Consider the following 22167-nt stretch of genomic DNA (forward strand, 5'->3'; position numbering starts at 1 on the left):
ATTGTATGCTGTAGTCTTTTTTCTTTTAGTTTCCACATCTCCAGGAGATCACACTGAGCTGGGCCTGAGGTACCAGGTTCCCCTTTTTCCTAGGCAGCTCCTCAGCGTTCATCCTGAGAAAGAGCTTTATTAGCAGGCCACACTAGACGTAGATATAGAGGCTGACAGATCTAAGGAATTGTTTAAGAATGTCTTATAAGTACTTTGGTTTAATCGCCAGTTTATGAATGTAATGGATATGGATTGTTGGTCATAAATTAAAAACCTTTTCTATGTTTCTAGGTCAATTAATTTTCTTAGCTAATTTATATAGAATAACGCAGGGATATAAAAACACCCTTTAAACAGAGCAAAGGACCACTTCACTGATGTGAAGGAGGTTCCCATATGTTCTTCCACAAAACATCCCAGCTCCTCTCCCAAGCAAACAAAAATTGCCTGAGTAAGTGCTTCCTAGGCAAAAGCAGAACCTCCTCATGAGGTCAGTTGCTGGGTGGTACCATTTCAGATAACTGGGGGGGGGGATTGAATATTGAATGCTCCCCCACATAAAATGCTCCCTGTGATGCAAAACCAGCTTGTCAAAGGGTAGAATCAAGGTTTTGACTCAAGAGACTTCATACATATATCCTGAAAGCAGTTGCATAATCCTTTCAAATTCAAAAAGGGTTGTGATGCTTGCGATCCTCCTCTGTGGATTAGATGTGTCACATGTCTTAATTTTTTTCTTAATGGCTCACTGTGTGATCTGGTACTTTGCTGGTATTATTTATATTTTGTCCTCTGTACATTATGTGTGAACACACAGCGAGTGTATACGGGGGAAAACAGAACACACATCGTTTCAATGACTAACCACTAGATGGCAGTACTATTTCAGTAATTAAATAAAATGTTGAACAATGATGAAATCTGGTCTTTAAAGTTTTATGACCAAATTCTGTGATTACTGCTTATTCCTTATCCTAGTAAAATGTTGAACAATGATGAAATCTGGTCTTAAAAGTTTTATGACCAAATTCTGTGATCACTGCTTATTCCTTACCCTAGTATCCATTAAATTTCCTCAAAGTAAATAAATGTATGATTTTTAAAAACAGTGTGATTATCTGTTACTATTGTTTGACATATACCATAATGCGACTTTAAAGGAACTGATAATAGCCTCTCTCTGTTGTTACCTTTTATATAAATACTCAAATAAAATTTATCTTCATGTATACCTAAAATTTGAAGGAAAATACATGTTAAATTGTCAGTCTGCAAAGTATAAAGAATAATTATTGAGCCAGAGTATTATTTAGATTTTGAAGGCTGGCTTGATGTCTTATTCTTTCATTTGCTTTTATCATTCAGAAATAGATATTGGCACTACTTTTTGCATATACTATAACAACCATAATATCTTGTTAATAGACACAGTTAGAAACATTTTATCATAGTAATGTTGAATAGTTCTGCTTGTATGATTTGCTGCTTATATTACACCAGTGAAATTGCACCAATGCTGGCAGTATATGAATGTGATATACTGGTAGGCATCCATGAAAGCAATCCACAATTTTTAACAGGTTTCCATTCCCGGATCTGCTGTACTATTATCAACAGATACCACAGAACAAAGGGTTATGACAATGCTGTTTGAGAGCTTACACCACTGCTACAAAAATGGCGTTAGCCAAACAATCAAGCAGTTTTATTTTAAAATGTCACTTTGTTGAAATGTTCAGTAGGAACATAGGAAAGAAATATTAAAATCAATACATTTTGATGCACAGTGCAAGTGCTGTACTCCTAAGATTATTACTACTACGGTATTAATAATAATTAATTTGACCCTGTGGTTTTCTTTGGCTATTTGAAGGGAGTGAAAAGAATTGACCCAGCTTTGTACGAGAACTTCAAGAGCCATTATTTTGGAGATGAACTCCTTAATCGTCTGGATCTTTGTTCAATGATCAAAAAAAAGCAACCTAATGGCTACTATCACTGTGAGTCCTCTATTACTGTAGGTAAGTACAATATATTTCATGATTGAAATAGGAAGTATTTTGTTACCTTCACATGCTCATTTTCTTACTCTTCTTTTGCATGGAACATAGGATGTCAGCTGATTTCTTTGTGAGTTCTGCTCAGAAATAGTATCCAGGAATGCAGCCTTCAAAAACTAGGCCTCTGGGCTAGGCTTTGAAGATTGTTCACTTAACAAGGCGCATTTCCCAGTCTTTAGACTAAATGGAAAACAGTGGCCACTATTTGAATTCATAATTACAAGGACTGTAAATTTGAATCAGCTTGATCTGTTGGTTAAACAACTAACACTTTAATTGCAGACTGAAATGTCAGTTAGATTTATTACGGTTCACGACCAAATTCACAACACAACAAATTCACGACCAAATTTGTGCAGGATATGCCTACATCCCTCCCTGCTGTGCCAGATGTGGAGGGGAGAAAACCTTGAAGATGGCTCTTACTATTGATATCCATAGCTAGTTCATATTTTGCATTTCATTATAATTTCCTAGCAACTGGAAATGACAAGGCTCAGTAAAACCAATGGCAATAATTCTTTTAAATCTGGATCTTTATCCCTTTCCCACCAATCAATGTTCCCTCTAAGCTGAGTTAGTGTGAGCTAGCTCACAGTTTTTTAGCCTCCAGCTCGCACATTCTTGACTTTGCTCAGGAAGGATGGCTCCAGAGCAAACTGATTTATGCAGAAGCCAAATCGCTCGCTCACAACTTTAATGCCAGTGGCTCACAAAGTAGAATTTTTGCTCACAAGATTCCACAGCTTAGAGGGAACATTGCCACCAATACTCTGTGAAGCTCAGAGTTCTGTTTCAGAGTACTACTAAGGTAGAAGAGGTGTTTATCTCGCAAAGATTGGGAACCAGGTCACAGCTGCTAAAACAGCAGTGGAGCTGTCAAGCTACGTGATATGGGCTGATGCAAGAATACACAGATCTGGTCAGAATGAAGAGTTTAGGCCGCAAAGTCTGGACAGCAGCTAAAAACTTTAACTGTTGACCCTACAGCTTCACTCCTTCATGGAGTACCAAAGAGATTTATTCTAGTTGGACTCGGGCACCAGGCCTTCCACCACCACCCCAAAGAACCTGCTACTCAGGCTTGTCAGAGTCTTTCTTCCTATGAGCCGAAGCATAGGATAAAGGACATGCCTCTGGTTATTGGGACTCAGCAGGTCAGTTTGCTATGGCTCCTTTCTCAGAGTCATCTTCAGGTGATTGTTTCCTTCTAGATGCAATACACACTAGAGCCAGGACATTTTTCTGGGGGAATGCACTGGAACAGAGTTCCGGAACCTGTTTAACAAAATTCTTTTAAAAATATTTTAAAGTTTATGAATTTGCAGTATACAGATTGAAAACGTCATTTCCCTCTTGAGAGTTCCAGCATGTCTTCCCTCCCCAAGAAAGCCCTGACAAGAGCCCTGCAGAAGGTCCTTGCTTGGATTCAAAGTTCCTAGTGACTGCGTCTTTGTCAAAGGATAACCCCTTTCAGTTGAGCTCCGGGACACATGAACATCTTCCAGAGATCTGTGTTCCCATGCATAATGCTTTCATGGGCTTTTGCAGTAGTCTGCACAATTCTGAGAGCACAGAAACAAATAAATAGACTTCTGTTATTCTTGTTCTTCTCTAGGTTGGGAGAGTTTGTTCCACTAGAAACAACTGTTCATTGTTTAGCAAGATATATTTTTCATCAGTATAACAATAAAGAAAAGAGTTAATTAGGAAAAAAAGTAATATGAGAGAAGCAAATTCACCAAATGCATTCACACTAGACGTGAAGTTCTAATCCTCAAATTGACTTTGAGGAAGAAAGTTGCTCAACTCAGTGTGGCCACTGCAGAAGTTCTGCACATATTCTCTGTTTAAATCACTGTAAGAGAAGAGCTTCCTTGGAGTCAGTATCAAAGCCAGCTGTTTGAGAACTTAGGCCAAGGAGGACCTGATAGAGGTTTCTAAAATTTTGCATGGGCTGGAGAAAGGGGATCAAGGGAGCTTTTTCTCCCTCTCCCCTGGGACTTGGGGATACACAATGAAATTGTTGGGAAATACGTTCAGAACAGATAAAGGAAAATACTCTGAGTAATTAAATTGTGAAATTCACTACTGCAGAGGTAGTGATGACCACGAGCAGGGATAGCTTTAAAAAGGGGTTATACAGATTCATGGAGGAGAGGTCTTTCAGTGGCTACTAGCCAGGGTGACTGAAGGGAGCCTTCATAATCAGATGTAGCAAACCTCTGAATCCCAGTGCTGGGAGGTGGCAGGGAAGGGCCTTAGCCTCTATGCCCCGATTGCTCTCTGAGCAGGACAGGATGCCAGACTAGAAGGATCTGATCCAGCAGGGCTATTATGTTCTTATATTCTTTATAAGACAAATGTGGACAATCACGACCTAATCAGAGAACAAATGTAAAGAAAACAGTCGTGACGGTCTGACCCACAGATCAAGCAGTCAACAAGACTTGCAAAGAAAATGCTTTCTGTATATTATGGTCAAAAGCACTACAACACAATACAAAAAACAAATTCCTTCAAATCATAAGAAAATCCTAGTGTAAAAATACATCATCAATGTCGTCTCTGGAGACGCCTGGGATCCATTAGAAGCTTAGCAGCATATTTGAGCCTGAATACTTACTGAGATCAGCATCCTATCTGAATGTATTATCTTTCAGGACTTTTTTGTAAAGCACTTTATGAGCAAGGGAGCTTTTGTACTACTCTATTATTTCCTGAGGAAGATCCAATTTTGAAATGTTGTTATATAATCCAGAGACGATGTTGATGATGTATTTTTACACTAGAATTTTCTTATGATTTGAAGGTATTTGTTTATTGTATTGTGTTGTAGTGCTTTTGACCATAATATACAGAAAGCATTTTCTTTGCAAGTCTTGTTGACTGTTTGATCTGTGGGTCAGACCCTCACGACTGTTTTCTTTACATTTGTTCTCTTATATTCTTTATCACTCTTATTTATTAATTTAATTTATTTAAAATATTTATAGCTCTCATTTTCTATTATAAATATCCAAGGCTGCTCAGAACATAGTAATTAAAAATACACACGGGTAAAAACCAGACTTGTATAAAGAAGTTAAAGTATTCAACAACAGCGGGTAGCAAAACACAACATTTGAAATGATAGAAACAGAGCAGAGTATAAACAGCAGTCATATTGAATCAGTTCTTTAGGAGCTCATGTGATTAGAGACTTGAAATTCGCTGTCTGCATCAGTGGCTTAAAAAATTGAGCCCAAACAAATTACTGTGGCATTTCTAATTGTATTCATTTGGAATGTTGATATTTTGTTTAGGATTTTAAACATCTGTTTCCAGTTGTTTCAGTCCTAGTATAAGTGCTGGAAATTTCATATAAATATAATACAAAATTACAGGTAAGTGGATGTGGAAAAGTGACAGGCTTTTTTTGTAGCAGAGAAAAAAATGCTCCCTGCACACTTGCGAAAGTACAGTTGCCACTAAGCAGAGAACCTGAAAACTTCCATTGGTTAACATTTTATATGCAAGAATGGCAACAATACCAATTTGTATTTTAGGGAGAATGCCTATGGAATGAAGTTGAAATTTTCTTTTTTAAATTCATAAATTTGAAAACACAGTCTTTGAAAACATAGTCAATGAAACATTACTAGCAATAGCTTCTAGCTGCATGTGTATTAACAGCACAATCCTAAACAGCTTTACAGAAAAGAGTGTAACTCTGTTTAGGATTGCACTGTAAGAATTCCATCTCAAGAAAAAGATTAACAGTTGAACTGAAGTCTGTCATCCGGATTACAATCTTTGGGAAACAGCCTCCAAAAGCCGATAATCTGTAGGGGTTGGAAGGCTGTACAGAAACAGTAATTCCATTTTTTCAGCAGTTTACCTAAAACATTCCAAATATTAAGCAACATTTGACTATTAGACCCAGAATGCGAGGAGTGCCAATATGAAAATGGGAACTAGCTAGTTAGAATTCTTGATGGCATCTAGGAAATTTGTGATGCAGGCATCATTCTCATGAATCAGAATGAGTCTTACGCTTAGATGCTTTTCCTAACTTTTTCATTTTGTAATAAAACTCTGTTTTAAAGTGAGAAGCAATTTGTATAATGGTAAGTTATTCTATGGTTAATTATCATACTAATAGTAAAAAAATTGAACAATTCTTTATGTACTGTATAATTTGTCAGATGACCCCATTTAAGGTACCAGAACTGAAGGATAACACTATGTTTGATCAGTTTTATTTACGTGCAAAATTCTGCTGCTTAATCAAACCATTAAGAGCAGTTAGCTTGAGCACAAGCATGGACCTTTGTAGGGACTAAGAGCACCATCCTATGCATGTTTACTTGGTGATAAGTCTCATTGAATTACTTGGCCAAGTATGTATACATAAGCTTGCTGCCTGTGATTTCTGTTTCATTGTGACACAAAATATATCCCTGAGCAGCTGAAAAAATATTCAAGGCCCGAACAGGAAACAGTTGCTTTTGCTGTTCTGCCTGCCCTGTTTGTTTGTTCACTTATTTTATTTTACTTTATTAATACCCCATCTTTCTCCTTAATGGGAACCTAAAGCAGCTTACATTATTCTGTTCTTCCATTTTAATCTTCACAACAACCATGTGGTGGGGTAGGTTAGGTTGACAGTGTGACTCGCCCAAGGTCACCCAGCAAGCTTCCATGGGACAAGTGGGGATTCAGACCTGGCTCTTCCACAGGGCCAGCCCCAGCTTATTTTGCACCCTAGGTGAGGATCCCTTCTGGCACCCCCCCGTGTGCCCACCAATTTTCTCTTCTGCCCCCCCCCCGTGCTGCTGCTCCTCCTCTTGAGAAGTTAGCTGGCCAAAGAGGCGGCGGCGGTCACCTGGTCAGAGCCAGCGGGGGGACTTTTTGGCGGGGGTGGCGGGTGCAGTTTGCCGCCCCTCATCAGGGTGCCCGGAGAAGAGGCTGACCAGTGTGGCTCTCAAAAGCCGTCGCTCCCCTGGCCCTGCTGTTCCTCCTCCTCCTCCTCCTCCTGAAAAGTTAGCTGGCCAAAGAGGCAGCGGCGGTTACCCAGTCAGAGCCAGCGAGGGGGCTTTTTGAGTGGGGGGGCAGGTGCAGTTTGGTGCCCCTCGTCAGGGTGCCCGGAGAAGAGCTGACCGGTGGGGCTCTCAAAAGCCGTTGCTCCCCCGGCCCTGCTGCTGCTGCTCCTGCTGCAGCTGCCAGTCCCCGGCCGCAAGGAGGAGGAGGAGAAGCATTCACGTTCCGCTGGGAAGGGGGCAGGCAGGGAGAAGTTAGCCGGCCAAAGAGGCGGTGGATGGCAATGGTGGCGGCAGTCACCTGGTCGCGGAAATGCAATGGCGGGGGGGTGCAGTTTGGCGCCCCTAAGGACCGGCACGCTCTAGGCGAATGCTTAGTTTGCCTAGTGAGCGAGCCGGCCCTGCTGTTCCAGATACTAGTCCAGCACGCTAACCAGTACACCACACTAGCTTTGAAATCTCTTGAAAGGAATGGAACAGCATCTCTTTATGTTGTTTTATGTTCACTGAGTGGAGAGTCAGAGTGGTGGTTCAGCACATCAGCTGTTAAAAACAGTCCAGGAAAAGTTTTCGTAATGAAAGTATATAATTGCCAGGCTCCACCAACCTGATTCCTTATACCGCTTTTAATATGAAAGATAATTATGGACATTAGTAGCTATTTGTCATGAATTATTTGATATGATACAAGTTGGTTTTTAAAAAATATAAGGACCAAACACATTAGATATAATACTTTAAACAAACTTGGGAGCCAAAGGATGTTTTCTGCTGTCATGTAAAGTCAGTTTAATCCAGTTGATACCACTCGGAAAAATATGTTTAAATTCAGGTGATGTAGTAGTAATGATATGTGAATTGCACTGAAAGTGTAGCACAAAGTTTTTGTGGATATGAGCTGTTATTCCAACATACACTTTTAATGCAGTCGCTACAGTGATGTTCCGTTTGACACAGGTCTGGCAAATTCACTTTCCTGTACAGCCTGTCAGTTGCAGTCTACTGATAACTAATCACAGGCACCTGCATATCTGTAGGAACCCCACATATTTGTTTGGTTTCTGAACTATATATTGGTTTTATGCAGTATTACTTTTTGCCACATGTAGCAACAGATGAAGTGTGTTTCTGCAGTTCAATATGTTCAATTGGTTTGGAATTCCAGTGTAAAGATCTGCATTGTAATGCTTTCCTTGTACACAACCCTGCCACCTAACCAGTCACAGTTTTTTACTCATGAAACAATCCATAGTGGGTTGGATTCAACCTACATTTCCACTGGTTAAAAAGGGAAAACCACCCTTCTGATTGCCCAAAATGGCTGTGCTGGGAATCGTGGGACTGTATGAACAAAAGCCATATGGGAGTGACTGGAGTAAGGAGGAAAATAGGGTGAGATTTAGCAAAAAAGCTGGCTGGATCTAACCCAGTGTTGGGCAATGACTTTGAAATATTAATAAAATGGTTGGAAAAAGTGATCTATTTAAGACATAGGTTTGCTTTGATAGCTGCTTAGAACACATAGTATTAATTACTGAAGGAAATTAATTCAAATAGACAAACACTAAAAAGGGGAATTGTTTAGTCTATTTCACACTTCTCAAAAAAAAACACAGTGCTGAAGTGCAAGAGTACATAAACATCTGCTTTTTACAAAGTTTGAGTCCAGTGGCACCTTTAAGACCAACAAAGTTTAATTCTGGGTATAAGCTTCTGTGTGCATTCATACTTCTTCAGGTACATTGAAATGGATTTTGCCAACCGCTACATATAGATACAGAGAAGGTGGGGGGTGGAGTTAGTTGCCAGAAACAGCTAATTGGAGTCAAGATGCATAAGTAACTGAGCACTAAGTACAGCTAAGATTGGATTAAAGCAGTTGGTAAAGCCTGTGAGTAGCAGCAAATTAGCATACAGATAATAAAAGAGTTAACAAACAGTTGTGAGAACTGAGTGAGTTAGCATGTGTAGTGTGATAAGAACCCGATACCTCTTTTAAGCGCTGGGGGTTCCATTGTCCTGAGTGTTGTAATAACTTACAGTTCAACAATATCCTGTTCTAGTCTGTTTCTGAAATTCCTTTGCAATAAAACAACTCCTTTGAGGTCCCCCATTGAGTGTTCTGGGAGGCTGAAATATTCTCCTACAGGTTTCTCAATTTTGTGATTCTTGATGTCCATTTATCCTTTGGCATGGGGTTTCACCTGTTTGCCCTATGTAGAGAACCAAAAGGCATTGTTGGCATTTAATGGCATATACAATGTTAGAAAATGAGCAGGTGAATAAGCCTGAGATGGTGTAGTTGATATTGTTCAGTCTGGTGACCGTGTTGTCTGAGTGTATGTGGCAGCAAAGTTGGCATCTGGGTTTACTGCAAGCTCTGGTACCAGTGCCCATGTTCAAATTAGATGTTGTATTATTGTGGGTGAGGAGTTGTTTAAGATTGGGGGGGATGTCTGTGGGCAGGAAAAGTTTTGTCCCCCCGGTACTTTTGAAAGTATTATGGTGCTGGAGAAGACTCTTGAGAGTCCCTTGGACTGCAAGGAGATCAAATCAGTCAATCCTAAAAGAAATCAACCCTAACTGTTCCCTAGAAGGCCAGATACTGAAGCTGAAGCTCAAATACTTTGGCCACCAAATGAGAAGGGTGCACTCAATGGAGAAGACCCTGATACTAGGAAAGATTAAAGGTCAAAGAAGAAGGGGACGGCAAAGGATGAGATGGTTAGACAGTGTTATCGATGCAATGGACATGAAATTGAGCAAACTCCGGAGGACGATGGAAGACAGGAGGGCCTGGGATGATGTGGTCCATGGGGTTGCGAAGAGTCAGACTCGACTGTGCGACTGAACAACAGCAGCAACACTTGTGAAAGAGAACTGTAATTATTCCATAGAGATTGTAAGTCATTTATGATGTGTTAATCTGTTTTGAGTTGAGAGCTATATGTGACCACTAGTGGTGTTCTGTTGTTGTCTCTTTTGGCCCTGTCTTGAAATAGATTTTCTCTGGGTACCATTCTGGCTTTGTTAATCTGTTTCTTGACTTCATCAGGTGGACATTTTAGTTCCAAAAAGGTTTGTTGTAGATCCGTCAGGTGAGAATCTCTGCTTGTAGGATTGGAACAGATGTGGCTGTAGCATAGAGCCTGGCAGTATACAGTGGATTGTTGGGTATGTTTAGGATGGTAGCTGGAGGCACATAGCCGTGGTTGTTGGTCAGTAGGTTTCCGGTATAAGATGGTGTCTATGCATCCATTGTGCATTTTTACAGTAGTGTCCAGAAAATGTATTTCTTGCATAGATTGGTTCATTGTCAGGTTGATGGTGGTGTGAAAGTCATTGAATGCCTGATGGAATATGTCCAGGGTTTCTTTACCATGTGTCCAGACAATAAAGATGTCATCAGTGTATCACAGATATATAAGAGGTGTGAGTAGGTAGGAGTTTAGGAAGCATTGCTCCAAAATGGCCATAAAGATGTTAGCATACTGTGGGGTCATGCGGATGCCCATGGCTGTACCATTGATCTGAAGGAACAAGCTATCACCAGATTTGAAGTGGTTATGGGTGAGAACACAATGGCATTGTTTGGTGGCAAAGTCAGTTTTGTTGTTGTCAGAAATCATATTCTTTATAGCTTGTAATGCATATTTTGTGGGGGATGTTGGTATACAGAGATTCCATATCCGTGTTAGCTAAAATAGTATTCTCTGGAAGGCTGTTCCAAGATTGTATTTCCCTCAGAAGGTGTGTGGTGTCGCACACATAACTAGGAGTGTTGATGGCATAGGGTCTTAGAACAGAGTCCGTATATCCAGATACCCCCATGCAATGCTCTCTCGAAGCTGTGGAGTCTTGTGAGCAAAAATTCTACTTTGTGAGCTACTGGCATTAAAGTTGTGAGTGAGCGATTTGGCTACTGCATGAATTAGTTGCATCCTTCCTGAGCTAAGACAAAAATGTGTGAACCGGAGGCTAAAAATCTGTGAGCTAACTCACACTAACTCAGCTTAGAGGGTACACTGCCCCCACATTGATAGTGCTTATGCCTGAGACAATGGGGCATCCTGGTTTGCCAGGTCTGTGTAGTTTGGGTAGAAGATAAAAGGTACATGGTCGAAGTTCCTCTGGGGTGTCTGATAGGGTTTCTTCTTGAACATTTCTTTTTCCTTTATAATCTTGTCTAGTTCTTTTTTGTATTCCTGTGTAGGATCTGAGTACGGTTGTTTGTAAAAAACAGTATTTGAGAGTTGTCTTTGAGCCTCCAGGACGTAGTCTGGTCTATGCATGATGACAATAGCTTTGTCTGCCTCTTTAATGATAATATCTGGATTGTTCCTGATACTGTCTATATGACCTTCCTTTCAGCATGGTTGAGATTCTGTTGTACGCAATGGTGTTTGTTGATCACATCAGTTTGGTCTCTATGGCAAAAGCATTTGATGTAGAGATCCAGTGTGGCATTGTGACCATCAGGAGGGGTCCATGTGAAGTCTCTTCTTTTGTAGCATTGTTTTGACGGCAGTTGGTGGTCAATTTCTTGTTCATCGGTGGGTTGGAGGAATGGTAGCTGTTCTACAGTAGATTGTGTGATGGTATGTTGTGAAGATGCTGCCTGTTCTTGTGTATGTTGAAAGTACTCCTTCAGGCATAGGCGGCAGAAAAAATCTTCCAGGTTCCCGCAGAACTGAATCATCTGTGTGGATTTGGTGGGGCAGAGTGATAGTCCAAATGAAAGAACTGATTCCTCTGCTGGGCTGAGTCTGTGCTGTGAAAAGTTGATGATATTGTCGGAGGAGTTCTTGTTGTTATGATTGGCCGCCTGCAGGTTAGGGAGTTTTTTGGTTCTTCAGCAATTCCAGTTGGGAGTGGTAGATGGTTTGTCTTTTCTTTTGGAAAATTTGCCAAGCTGGTTAATTCCTTGTAGAAATGTCCACTTCAGGCCTGGCAGCAGCAATGAAAGGGGGAATCCCCCATGAGTATTGCAGGCCCCCACTTGTAAGTGTATAACACCACCAATGCTTCTAGCTTTGTCAAAGGGAAAATAATATTAAAATGAAGGTTTCAGACTTCTAATTCAGGGCTTTGTGATATTCTGAAGGTGCCTTCCCACATCCTTTAGTTTTACACACATTCTTATGTATTTTTTTAAAAAACAGATTCTGTACTCCAGTTTTACAGATAATAGGCCAACATTTAGGGTTGCCAGCCCCCAGGTCCAAGTGGGGGATCCCCTGCTTTTGGGGGCTTCTCATTGCCATGGACCATCATCACATCGGGGACGTTGTGTGGGGATGCTCTGTTTCTGGGGCAAAACTCTATGGTTTGAGGGTGATTTTACCATAGAGTTTCACTCAAAACCAGAGCGTCACCCCCAGTTTCTCTGAGGTGATGATGTCACTTCCTGGTGATGTCATCATGTCGCGTGACTTCCCTGCCCACCCCTGGAATGCCTCCCAAATCCCCCTGTCGGATCCACAAGAGGACATGGCAATCCTACCAACATTTAAAAATAGCCCAAGGTCCACATCTGATTGAGAAATAGGCACACAGTAAACTCCCCTGACTCTGGCCTGACTACATAGTTGGTGGGTCGGATCCCCACAGTGTGGGCAAAAGGGTCTTACAATTATTTTTAGAAAGTGGATCTGGGGCAAATATTTTCTAGAATTAAGTGGGTATGCCCCTAGAACTCATCTGTGCTCTTGCCCATAAACAATGCTGTTATCCCTGGCAGGTGAAGCCTTTTCACAGTTTATGAGAAATATTATTGGAAGACTGTTGCTATTTCAGTTTTTTTTTAAGTCTTTTAATTTGTTCATTATTTCATTTATACCTTTCATTCTTCAGTTTCAGCATTACCAGCCATTATAAATCTGATAGAAAAAACAGTGATGGTGGGAATTAAGGGTATTCTAGAATGGAATTAGAAGGTCACTGGAAGGATGAAGGGTATTACGACTTCCACACTTTTCAAAGAAAGTGGTTTAAGGTCATATCAAATATGTTTTCAAGTGCACTACTTGGTCACTGAAGCTAAAGAAAGCCAGGGCCATAAAGAAAGAGCCTGAGGTTTCAAAATGGAACATGTCATTCCCACTGTTACAAGTAGTCATAAAGTTCTCATTGAGTTACAAATCTTAATTTACTGTAATTTTCACAGCGCAGCATATGGGGTGTTCTTTAAAATGGGTTCTTTTGTCCTCAGTTGCTGTATTTCATGAACACATTGAGGATGAATGCAACTTTTTTTTTGCCAAAAATGTTTCCCTGGTATCTATAAAGTGAACTGATTACAAAATCTGAAGCAGATCTGAGAACATGAGACAACAATATTTATTTTACACACGGCAATTAGAAGCTTAATTATTTAGATGACTCAGGGAGACAGGTGTAAAGATAACATTTTCAGCTATTACTTTTAGCTCTAAACAGATTTATGTTATGTTTAACTCCTGTTCCTCATAACAGGTCATTGGCATTCACACAGAAAGGTAGAAAGCAGGGTGTCTCAGATAACAGGTGTTTGGTGTAGCTGTCAGCTTTCCCCATACTGTGAGACCAGTTGCTTTTTGGGGCTGCACGCAAAGACTGTTGCAGGTACCTCAAGGTAAGCAATAAGATTCATCCCCAGTTCTCCCTGATTCACAGCTATCAGTCAGCATTTATAGGGGGGTGGCTGTTAGGATATGTGGCCCGGATCAATGTCACTTTTGCCATATTATTTAAAGGAAATAATAGCATAACTGAAAGCTAAGGCATGTTGCAGACTGGGTCTCAAGGAAGGATTTGACAAAAGCATCTATTAAAGCTAATTGTCTAAGTACCTGCTTTCTGAGGTGAAGCTTTTCAGGGAATGCTGTATCATAAGAACTCCACACAAGAATATCATAATGTTCATATGTAAAATGGCCTTCTTGGCAAGTGACTCCTTGTAACACCCTACTCTGTAGAAGAGGGGACAGATGCCCCTGAGACTCATGCCTCAAGAGGAACTCTGTTAGGTGATTCTATATGGGTATGGATAGTTTTGGAACTTATTTGATCTCTAATTTGACTGTGTCTGAACAGTTCAATTTGTTTAGTATGTCACTACTAGTATATTTCTATCCGACTTTTCTCCACAATGGAGATCCGAAGCAGTTTATAATCCAGGAAAAAATACAACCAGAAAAGAGGGGAAGGTTTCTGAATAAAGTACAAATCTTTTTCTTCTCTCTCTCTCTTTCTTTCTCTCTCTTTCTCTCTCTGTGCTAGATCTTCCACTCAGCTCTAGGGTACAACCCTCAGGATAGGAGCCAAAGGCAAGTGTCTTTCAGCTTACATCTCTGGACATGCCCAGGCCTTAACTACCTGTGAGCAGAGGAGAACAGACTCAGCCAATCTTGCTTAGTTGCACTTAGCTAGGAGGCTGTTTCCTGCTTCCTCCCCTTCCTTCAACACATTCTTCCAGGGGAGACATAAATTCTGAATCCTATGGACTGGGCACCTATTCTTGCAGTTTCTCAGTCTCTCCTTTTCTATCTGTTTCCATGAATGATGAATCCTAAGAGGCTCAAGTAAGGAATTTGTACTCCTACATACTACGTATCTACCTTCCTGTTTCAAGATACTACCACTGATGTTAAGTTCTAGAACTAGTCTGATGTTTCTGCTACTCCCATGTCTATCTTTGGTCTTCCTTGGTGAACTGTCGCTATCGGTAAATTCACACATACATGTTCATTATTTATTGTCTGCAATAACAGGTGTACTTGAATGTGTCAAACACCATATATTAATTTTTAAATACATTTCTAGACCACCTTACTTAGAAATGTTGTCCCGAGTGGTATTGTGCCTTAGTGCCAGTAATATGTGGCAGTGGAATGGAGACAGTACAGCTTAGTTCACCAAAGACTCATGTGTAAGCTTAACAGTCATGGGGTAATAAGTTCTCTTATGCAGGGCTCTTTTTGTAGAAAAAGCCCAGCAGGAACTCATTAGCACAATAGGCCACACCCAACAGCAGAAACTCATTAGCATATTAGGCCACACACACCCTGACAGCACAGCTCATTAGCACATTAGGCCGCACCCCCATGTTACCAGAAGTGTGGTCATCCAGCCACACCCACCTTTTGCTTCTTATTCTGTTTACCTTGTTTGTTGTCAAAACCCAGGGCTTCTTTTGTAGCAGGAACTCCTTTGCATGTTAGGCCACACACCCCTAATGTAGCCAATCCTAATGAGTTTCTGCTGTTGGGTGTGGCCTATTATGTTAATGAGTTCCTGCTGGGCATGGCCAACTCAGGAGCCAGCTGGAACTCCGTTCCTGTGCGTTCCTGCCCAAAAATAGCCCTGCTCTTATGGATTAAAAACTGTTTAAACTACAGGAAGGAAAGAGGGGGAGTAAATGGACGGCTCATGCAATGGGATGAAAATGATACTAGCTAATGGAGTTAATGGACAGAGGGAAGTCTTTACTCAGTGAATAATTAAATTGTGGAATGCCAAGGGGACATAGTGGTGGCCATGAGCATAATGCAGGGACCCCCAGCATGGTGCCCGTGTGTGCCACGGCACCTGCCGCTACTTTTCCTAGTGCCCACCAAATATTTGTAGAGAGTGGGTGGAACCAAGTTGAGCTTACCCCAGCAGGACTCCTAATGGGCTATTGGAGATTTGATTGGCAATGCAGATTTTTTAAAAATGTGCCCGCAGGCTCAAAAAGGTTGGGGACCCCAGCATAATGGCTTTAAGAAGGGTTTAAATAGATTCAAAGAGGATAGGTCCATCAGTGGTTACTGGCCATAGTGACTAAAGGAGACCTCCATATTCAGAGACAATAAACCTAGGGGGCAACATCAGTGGAAGGCCTGGGCTTCTGAGCCCCATTTGTTGGCTGTCCTGTGCATCTGGTTGGCAGCTGGCATCCTGGAGCCGGGATGCTGGGTTAGATCTTCTCTGATCCAGCAGGAGTCTTGTTATATTCTTAAATTCAATGCAGCTGATGCTGATAGGTAGATTTCACATTATACAAGCCAACATATATAATATCATTTCTAGTATTTCCTTAGATGTGAATTAATCAAGGGTTCTAAAGCAAGTGGAAAAGAGTTATAGGACATACATTTTTCTTTTCTGTTGAAATGCCAGGATATCTTTTTGTTCAACATCTGATAACTATCCAAATTCTCCAGAGATTGCAGAAAATGCTACATGATTACACAGAGATTCTGCTCTGCTGGCTGTCAAAGGCCTCTCAGGTATTCTAAAATAAGACACTCAGTTGTACAGGTCAGTACTTCAGAAATGATATGAGCATTGCTATCTCAATGTTTTTTGGTTTAATACCATAAGTTAGATATCATCTCTAGCCAACCGTATCTAGAAGGTAGCAGGGGAAAAAGTTTCTTTAGCTAGCTGTATTATATCTAAGTCTTTTTTATCTTCAAAGCTTAGGAAAGATAACATATTTTTAGGACTGGCACATCATTGTTAAAGAAAAAAAATCTTGTGTTCAGTTAACTTAAACCCTACTGTGTTCAATATAGATTCATGAGTTTTCAGTGAAATTGGCACTATCTCAGTGAGTCATAGCAATATTCAAGGTTCCAAAGTATGAGCATTAAAAAAATATTGTCTTCCCCTAAGATAACACTGAAAGCCAGCCTAGTATAGTGGTTAGTGTCAGACAGTCAGATGATACTCACGTTCAAATCCCTAGTCTTATCATGAAGCTTTGCCATGAATGACCATGGGCCAGCCACTCTCAGTCTCATGTACTTCCATTTGCAAAAATTCTCCCCTGAATCCAAAGTAGGGTTGCCAGGTCTGCCAGTGGGTGGCTCCTGGTTTAGTCCCAGGGTCTTCTGGTACACACACAAAGCACACACGCCATGATGATGTCACCCAGAAGTGACATCATCACGCTGGGTATGTTGTACAGGGGATGCTCTAGCATTTGACCATAGAGTTTTTAGCCAAATGCTAGAGTGTCCCCCATGTGACGGGGCACTTCGGGGGCAATGCCCCCACACTGGCCAGCGGCAGATTGTGGGCCTCAAAATCAGGGGAACCCTGCTCCCTTCAGGGGATTGGCAACCCTAATTCAAAGATGTTTTCTTCACTAGCCACACAAGAAAAAGAAGAGTAGGGCCCCGGTCACACGGGCAGGAAACTGCGAGGGAGAAGCGTGGCTGTTTGCCCTGGGGCAAACTACTGCGCAGTTACTCGATCAGACCTCCCGTGGAGGTCCTGTGGAGGTACTGTGGAGGTTCCATGGCAAGGGAGAGGTGCTGATCACAGGACAAGCCGGCGCGCAACGAAGAAGCGCGCGCCGCGGCAAACTGTTTTGTTTTTGTGTGTACACGACGAATGCGCATGCTCCGTTGGGTGCGTGTGCGCATCCACAGAGACGTGGACCAAAAAACCCACCTTATTTGCAAGGGGACATGGGCGGGTGCCGGCTGCCACCAGAAACGCGATCAGACGCCCGCCCTTGCCCCGCAGTTTCCGGAAACTAGTACCTCCGAGGTACTAGTTTTTTGCCACGCAGTTTTGGCTGGAAGCCTCGGTTGTGCCACGGGAGTGCTACACTTCCCAGATGTGCTGGTGAGATCGCGCCCGGAAACTCCGCCTGTTTTCCGTCTCACTTGTGTAGCTTCTGTTCCGTGTGACCGCAGCCCAGGTTTTTATACCTAACTTTTCTCTACCTCAAGGAGTCTCAAAGTGGGTTACAATCACATTCCTTTCCTCTCGACAGGCATGTTGTAAAGTAAGTGGGGCTGAGAGAACTGGGTGATTTGCCCAAGGTCACCCAGCAGGTTTCATATGGAGGAATAGGGAATCTAACCTGATTCTTCAGATTAGAGTCCACTGCTCTTAACCTTCTATTGGTGGTAGTCCTCTGTTGTCAAATGAAAAAACATTGTTTGCATAAAACCTCTGTAGGTTCTGTGGTGGAACAGTCCTGCTCTGACCTGCAGGTCGTATTCCATTATGCCCTCCAAAGTTTTCCTCCCATATGGAGGGGCAGATCTCTCTAAGTTTAAAGGGCCTTTATAGGAATTGTCCACTGGGAGGGCTAGGACTGCCTACTTCCCTTCCCAGCTCCGACGCCTCACCTCTGTGTCTCCTTTTTTTTAAAGAGTTTTATTTAAAATATTCACATCATCACTGATACTTATATCAGTTACATCTACTTGATTACAATACTGTGAGTCTATTACAATGTTTGTTTTCTAACCAAGTATAACATCTATACCATCTATCTCTAAACAAATCTTCTTTTCCTTGTAAAATTAGTGACAATTTATCTGTCTCCGCTATATCCAACCATCTGTGAATTAGTTCTTCCTTTGAAGGTATTTTCTCTAATTTCCACTATTTGGCAAACACAATACGAGCAGAAGTTAACATATACATCATAACATATTGATCTGTTTTTTTACATCCATCTGGTAACATATTTAACAAGAAGATTTCTGGTATATATGGTAAATCTATATCCAATATTTCTTTTATTAATTTATGTACACCAATAATTTTGTGTTATATTACACCTCCACCACATATGATAGTAAGTACCTATACTATGTTTACATTTCCAACAGTTTTGGGAGGTGTTTGTATAGCATTTGGCTAATTTATCTGGTGACCAGTGCCACCGCTAAAACATTTTATATATGTTTTCTTTATATGAGGTTGCTCGTGTAAATTTTAGCGTTTTCCATGTTTTGGACCAATCATCTATATCAATATTATGACCAAAGTCTTACATGCAGGATATCATTGGAGTCTTCACTACTTCATCTTGTAAATATTTGTCAAGGAGAAATTGTATAGTTTCTGTATCATTTTTTCACTTGAGGACAACCAAATTTTGTCTAAATCTGTTTTTGTATCATGAAAGCCAATCTTTTTGTCTTTATTGTATCTGGTAATTAGTTCAGTATTTTCCCACCAGCTCAATTTTATATTTTGTATGCATAATTCCTCCTGAGTTTTCAAAATGTTGTTTCTATCTAATAAAGTTTCATATTTTTCTATTTTGTCTTTTGTGAGTAATGTTAGTTTTATAAATGCTTCCATCGGTGAAACCTATTTTGGTATTTTATCGTAATACCGCTCTTTTATTTCCTTCCAAACTTTTATTAAAGCTCCGCATAACGTATGTTATTGAAAGCTATTATGTATTCTGTCTTTTTCATACCAAATGTACATGTGCCATCCCATTACCAGATTATGTCCTTCTAAGTTTAGCAGTCTTCTATTTTCTAAAGTCAGCCATTCTTTAATCCAACTCATAGATGTTGCTTTGTAATATAAATTCCAATTTGGTATTCCCATACCACCTCTTTCTTTTTTTTCTTGAAGCGTTTTCCACTGAATTCGTGCTGTTTTATTTTGCCATACAAATTGTTTACATATTTTGTCCAAATCTTTAAAGAAATTTTTGTTTCTCAAAATAGGTAAGTTTTGCACTAAAAATAAATATCTGGGTAGAACATTCATCTTTAATGTAGCAATTCTCCCCATGAATGACAGATTCAAATCTTTCCATATCTGAAAGTCTTTTTTAATATCCTTCAACAACTTTTCATAATTATCTTCCATTAGTGTATTATTTCTATTAGATATTATAATACCTAGATATTTTACTTTTTTGACTATTTCCATCATGGAATTTCTGTATTTTTTCCTTTTCATTCTGTGTGCAGTTTTTGGTTATAATATTGGGTTTTTTATAGTTGATTTTTAAACCTGCCACCTGCCCATATGTTTGTATTGCTTCTATCAGATGAGGTATTGAGGTAATTGGATCTTCTAGAATAAATACCAGGTCATCTGCAAATGCCTGTAATTTATATTCATCTTCTTTTATCTTTAATCCTTTAATCTGTTTGTTATTGCGAACTAGATCATTTAGCATTTCTAATGTAAATATAAATAACAAAGGCGATAACGGGCAGCCTTGTACCTTTTTGTATTTTGATGTTTTGAGTCATGTCTCCATTAACTATTACCTCGGCCCATTGTTCCATATAGATTTTAGATAAACATATGGAGCAGAGGTCCATCAGTGGCTATTAGCCACAATGTATAGATAGGGGCTCTGGGGCAAGTGATGCTCTGTCTTCTTGGTGATTGGGGGGTCAACAGTGGGAGGGCTTCTAATGTCCTGGCCCCACTGGTGGACCTCCTAATGGCACCTGGTATTTCTGGCCACTGTGTGACACAGAGTGTTGGAATGGATAGGCCTTTGGCCTGATCAACATTGGCGTCTCTTATGTTCTTATGTTCTTATTGCTTTGAAGTTTGAGTAGAATTGTGAACCACAATCCCATACTGTTAGTTTTTGTAATAAGAAATCCCAACTCACATTATCAAAAGCTTTTCCTGCATCAAGAAATACTAATGCCATTTGCTTTTCCGAGTGTAGTTCATAATATTCCAATATGTTAAGGATATTTCGGATGCTATTTTTTATTTGTCTTTTCAGAAGAAATCCTGCCTGATCTTGGTGAATAATTTGTACCAGTACTTTTTTCATTCTGGTGGCCATGATTGTTGCAAATATCTTGTAATCCACATTTAATAGAGATATGGGTCTGTAATTTTTTATTTCTTTTTCTTCTGAATTTGGTTTATGAATTAATGTTATCAAAGCTTGATTCCAAGTGTCTGGAAGTTTCTGTGTTTTTGTAATATTTTGTAGTACTTCTTTTAAGGGTATTGATATTTGATCTTCAAAAGTTTGATATAGTTCAGTAGGTATTCCATCTGGGTCTAGGGTTTTATTTTTCTTTTGCTTCTTTATAGCGTCTGTTATTTCACACATTGTAATTTTATCATTTAGAATCACTTTTTGCTTTTCATCAAATTTCTTTTTATTCCATTTATGGAGAAAATCTTTTATATCCTGTGTATTTTGTGCATCTTGTTCGTATAGTTTTTTATAAAAAAATTCTGTTATACTTTTTATGTCTTGAAAATTAAATTGTTCTTCTCCCTTTTCATTTCTTAGTGCTTTAATTATCTTCTTTTCTCTTTCTTTTCTTAGCTTGTAAGCCAGCCAACGGGAGGGTTTATTTGCATTTTCGAAATAAAACTACTATTTTTTTTGCAATTTTTGTGTCAGTATTAAGTTTAGTTGGTGTTGTAATAATTTTAGTTTTAACTTTGTTTCTGCTGAATTATTCCCTTTCTTCATTTTATCTTCTTATTTCTTGATTTGTTTTTCCAAACTGATACATTGAGTTTTCTTTTGTTTTTTCTTCCAGGCTTCTTGATTAATAAGCCATTTTCTTATTTAAGCTTTGAATGTGTCCCATAATATGTCCATTGAGATTTCTGGTTGTGTGTTTATTTTAAAGAATTCTTGAATTTTTATTTTGGTGTTTTTTTTACAAATTGCTCATCACGTAATAGATTTTTATTCATAGACCATCGTCTCTTTTTATATTAATTCTCATAGTGTTAGTAATATTGGGCTGTGATCTGCAAATGTGTTGGGTAGTATCTCCATTTCTATTATGTCATTAACCATGGTTGTTGAAATGCACGCCATGTCTATCTGGGACCATGACTTATGTCTGGCCGAATAATATGTAAAGTCATTCTTATTAAAGTTTCTCACTTTCTATGCATCTATTATGTTTTGTTCTTCGACTAATTCAAAGAAAGTTTTAGGTAGGCTGTTTCCAAATCTTACTTTTACACTGTTTCTTTCTGTCTGTCTCCGGGTCATGTACTGCGTTGTAATCACCCACAGTGCAAATTTCATCAAATGTTAGGGTTGCTAGCATTTCTCTGAGAGATTTGAAGAAAATATCTTGGTTTTGGTTAGGGGCATAAATATTCACGATTAAGGTCTTTTTATTTTATCTCACAACCATAATTACTACAATTCTTCCATCATTTGATGCATACCCTAATTCTGGAAATAAATGATCTTCGGCATATATAACAACTCCTTTTTTCTTTTTTGTATCACATGAAGAGAATGCCTTTCCTATTTTTTTTTGAAGTTAAATATTTATCATCTTCTTTCTTTATGTGAGTCTCTTGTAAACAAGATATATCTGTTTTAAATTTATTTATTTGAT

The 22167-nt window shown here is 39.7% G+C and overlaps 1 protein-coding gene across 1 annotated transcript in view; it reads left to right on the forward strand.

Annotated features, from left to right (window-relative positions):
• AKAP7 (A-kinase anchoring protein 7) overlaps positions 1-22167 on the forward strand; it is a 142025-nt gene that overhangs the window by 71727 nt on the left and 48131 nt on the right. Inside the window, exon 7 of the mRNA XM_015421257.1 lies at positions 1865-2012. Coding sequence (XP_015276743.1) covers positions 1865-2012 — 148 coding nt within the window. The remainder of the gene's footprint in view (positions 1-1864; positions 2013-22167) is intronic.

The sequence above is a fragment of the Gekko japonicus genome, unplaced genomic scaffold (assembly GCF_001447785.1).
Source record: "Gekko japonicus isolate JY-2015 unplaced genomic scaffold, Gekko_japonicus_V1.1 scaffold407, whole genome shotgun sequence".
Lineage (NCBI taxonomy): Eukaryota > Metazoa > Chordata > Lepidosauria > Squamata > Gekkonidae > Gekko > Gekko japonicus.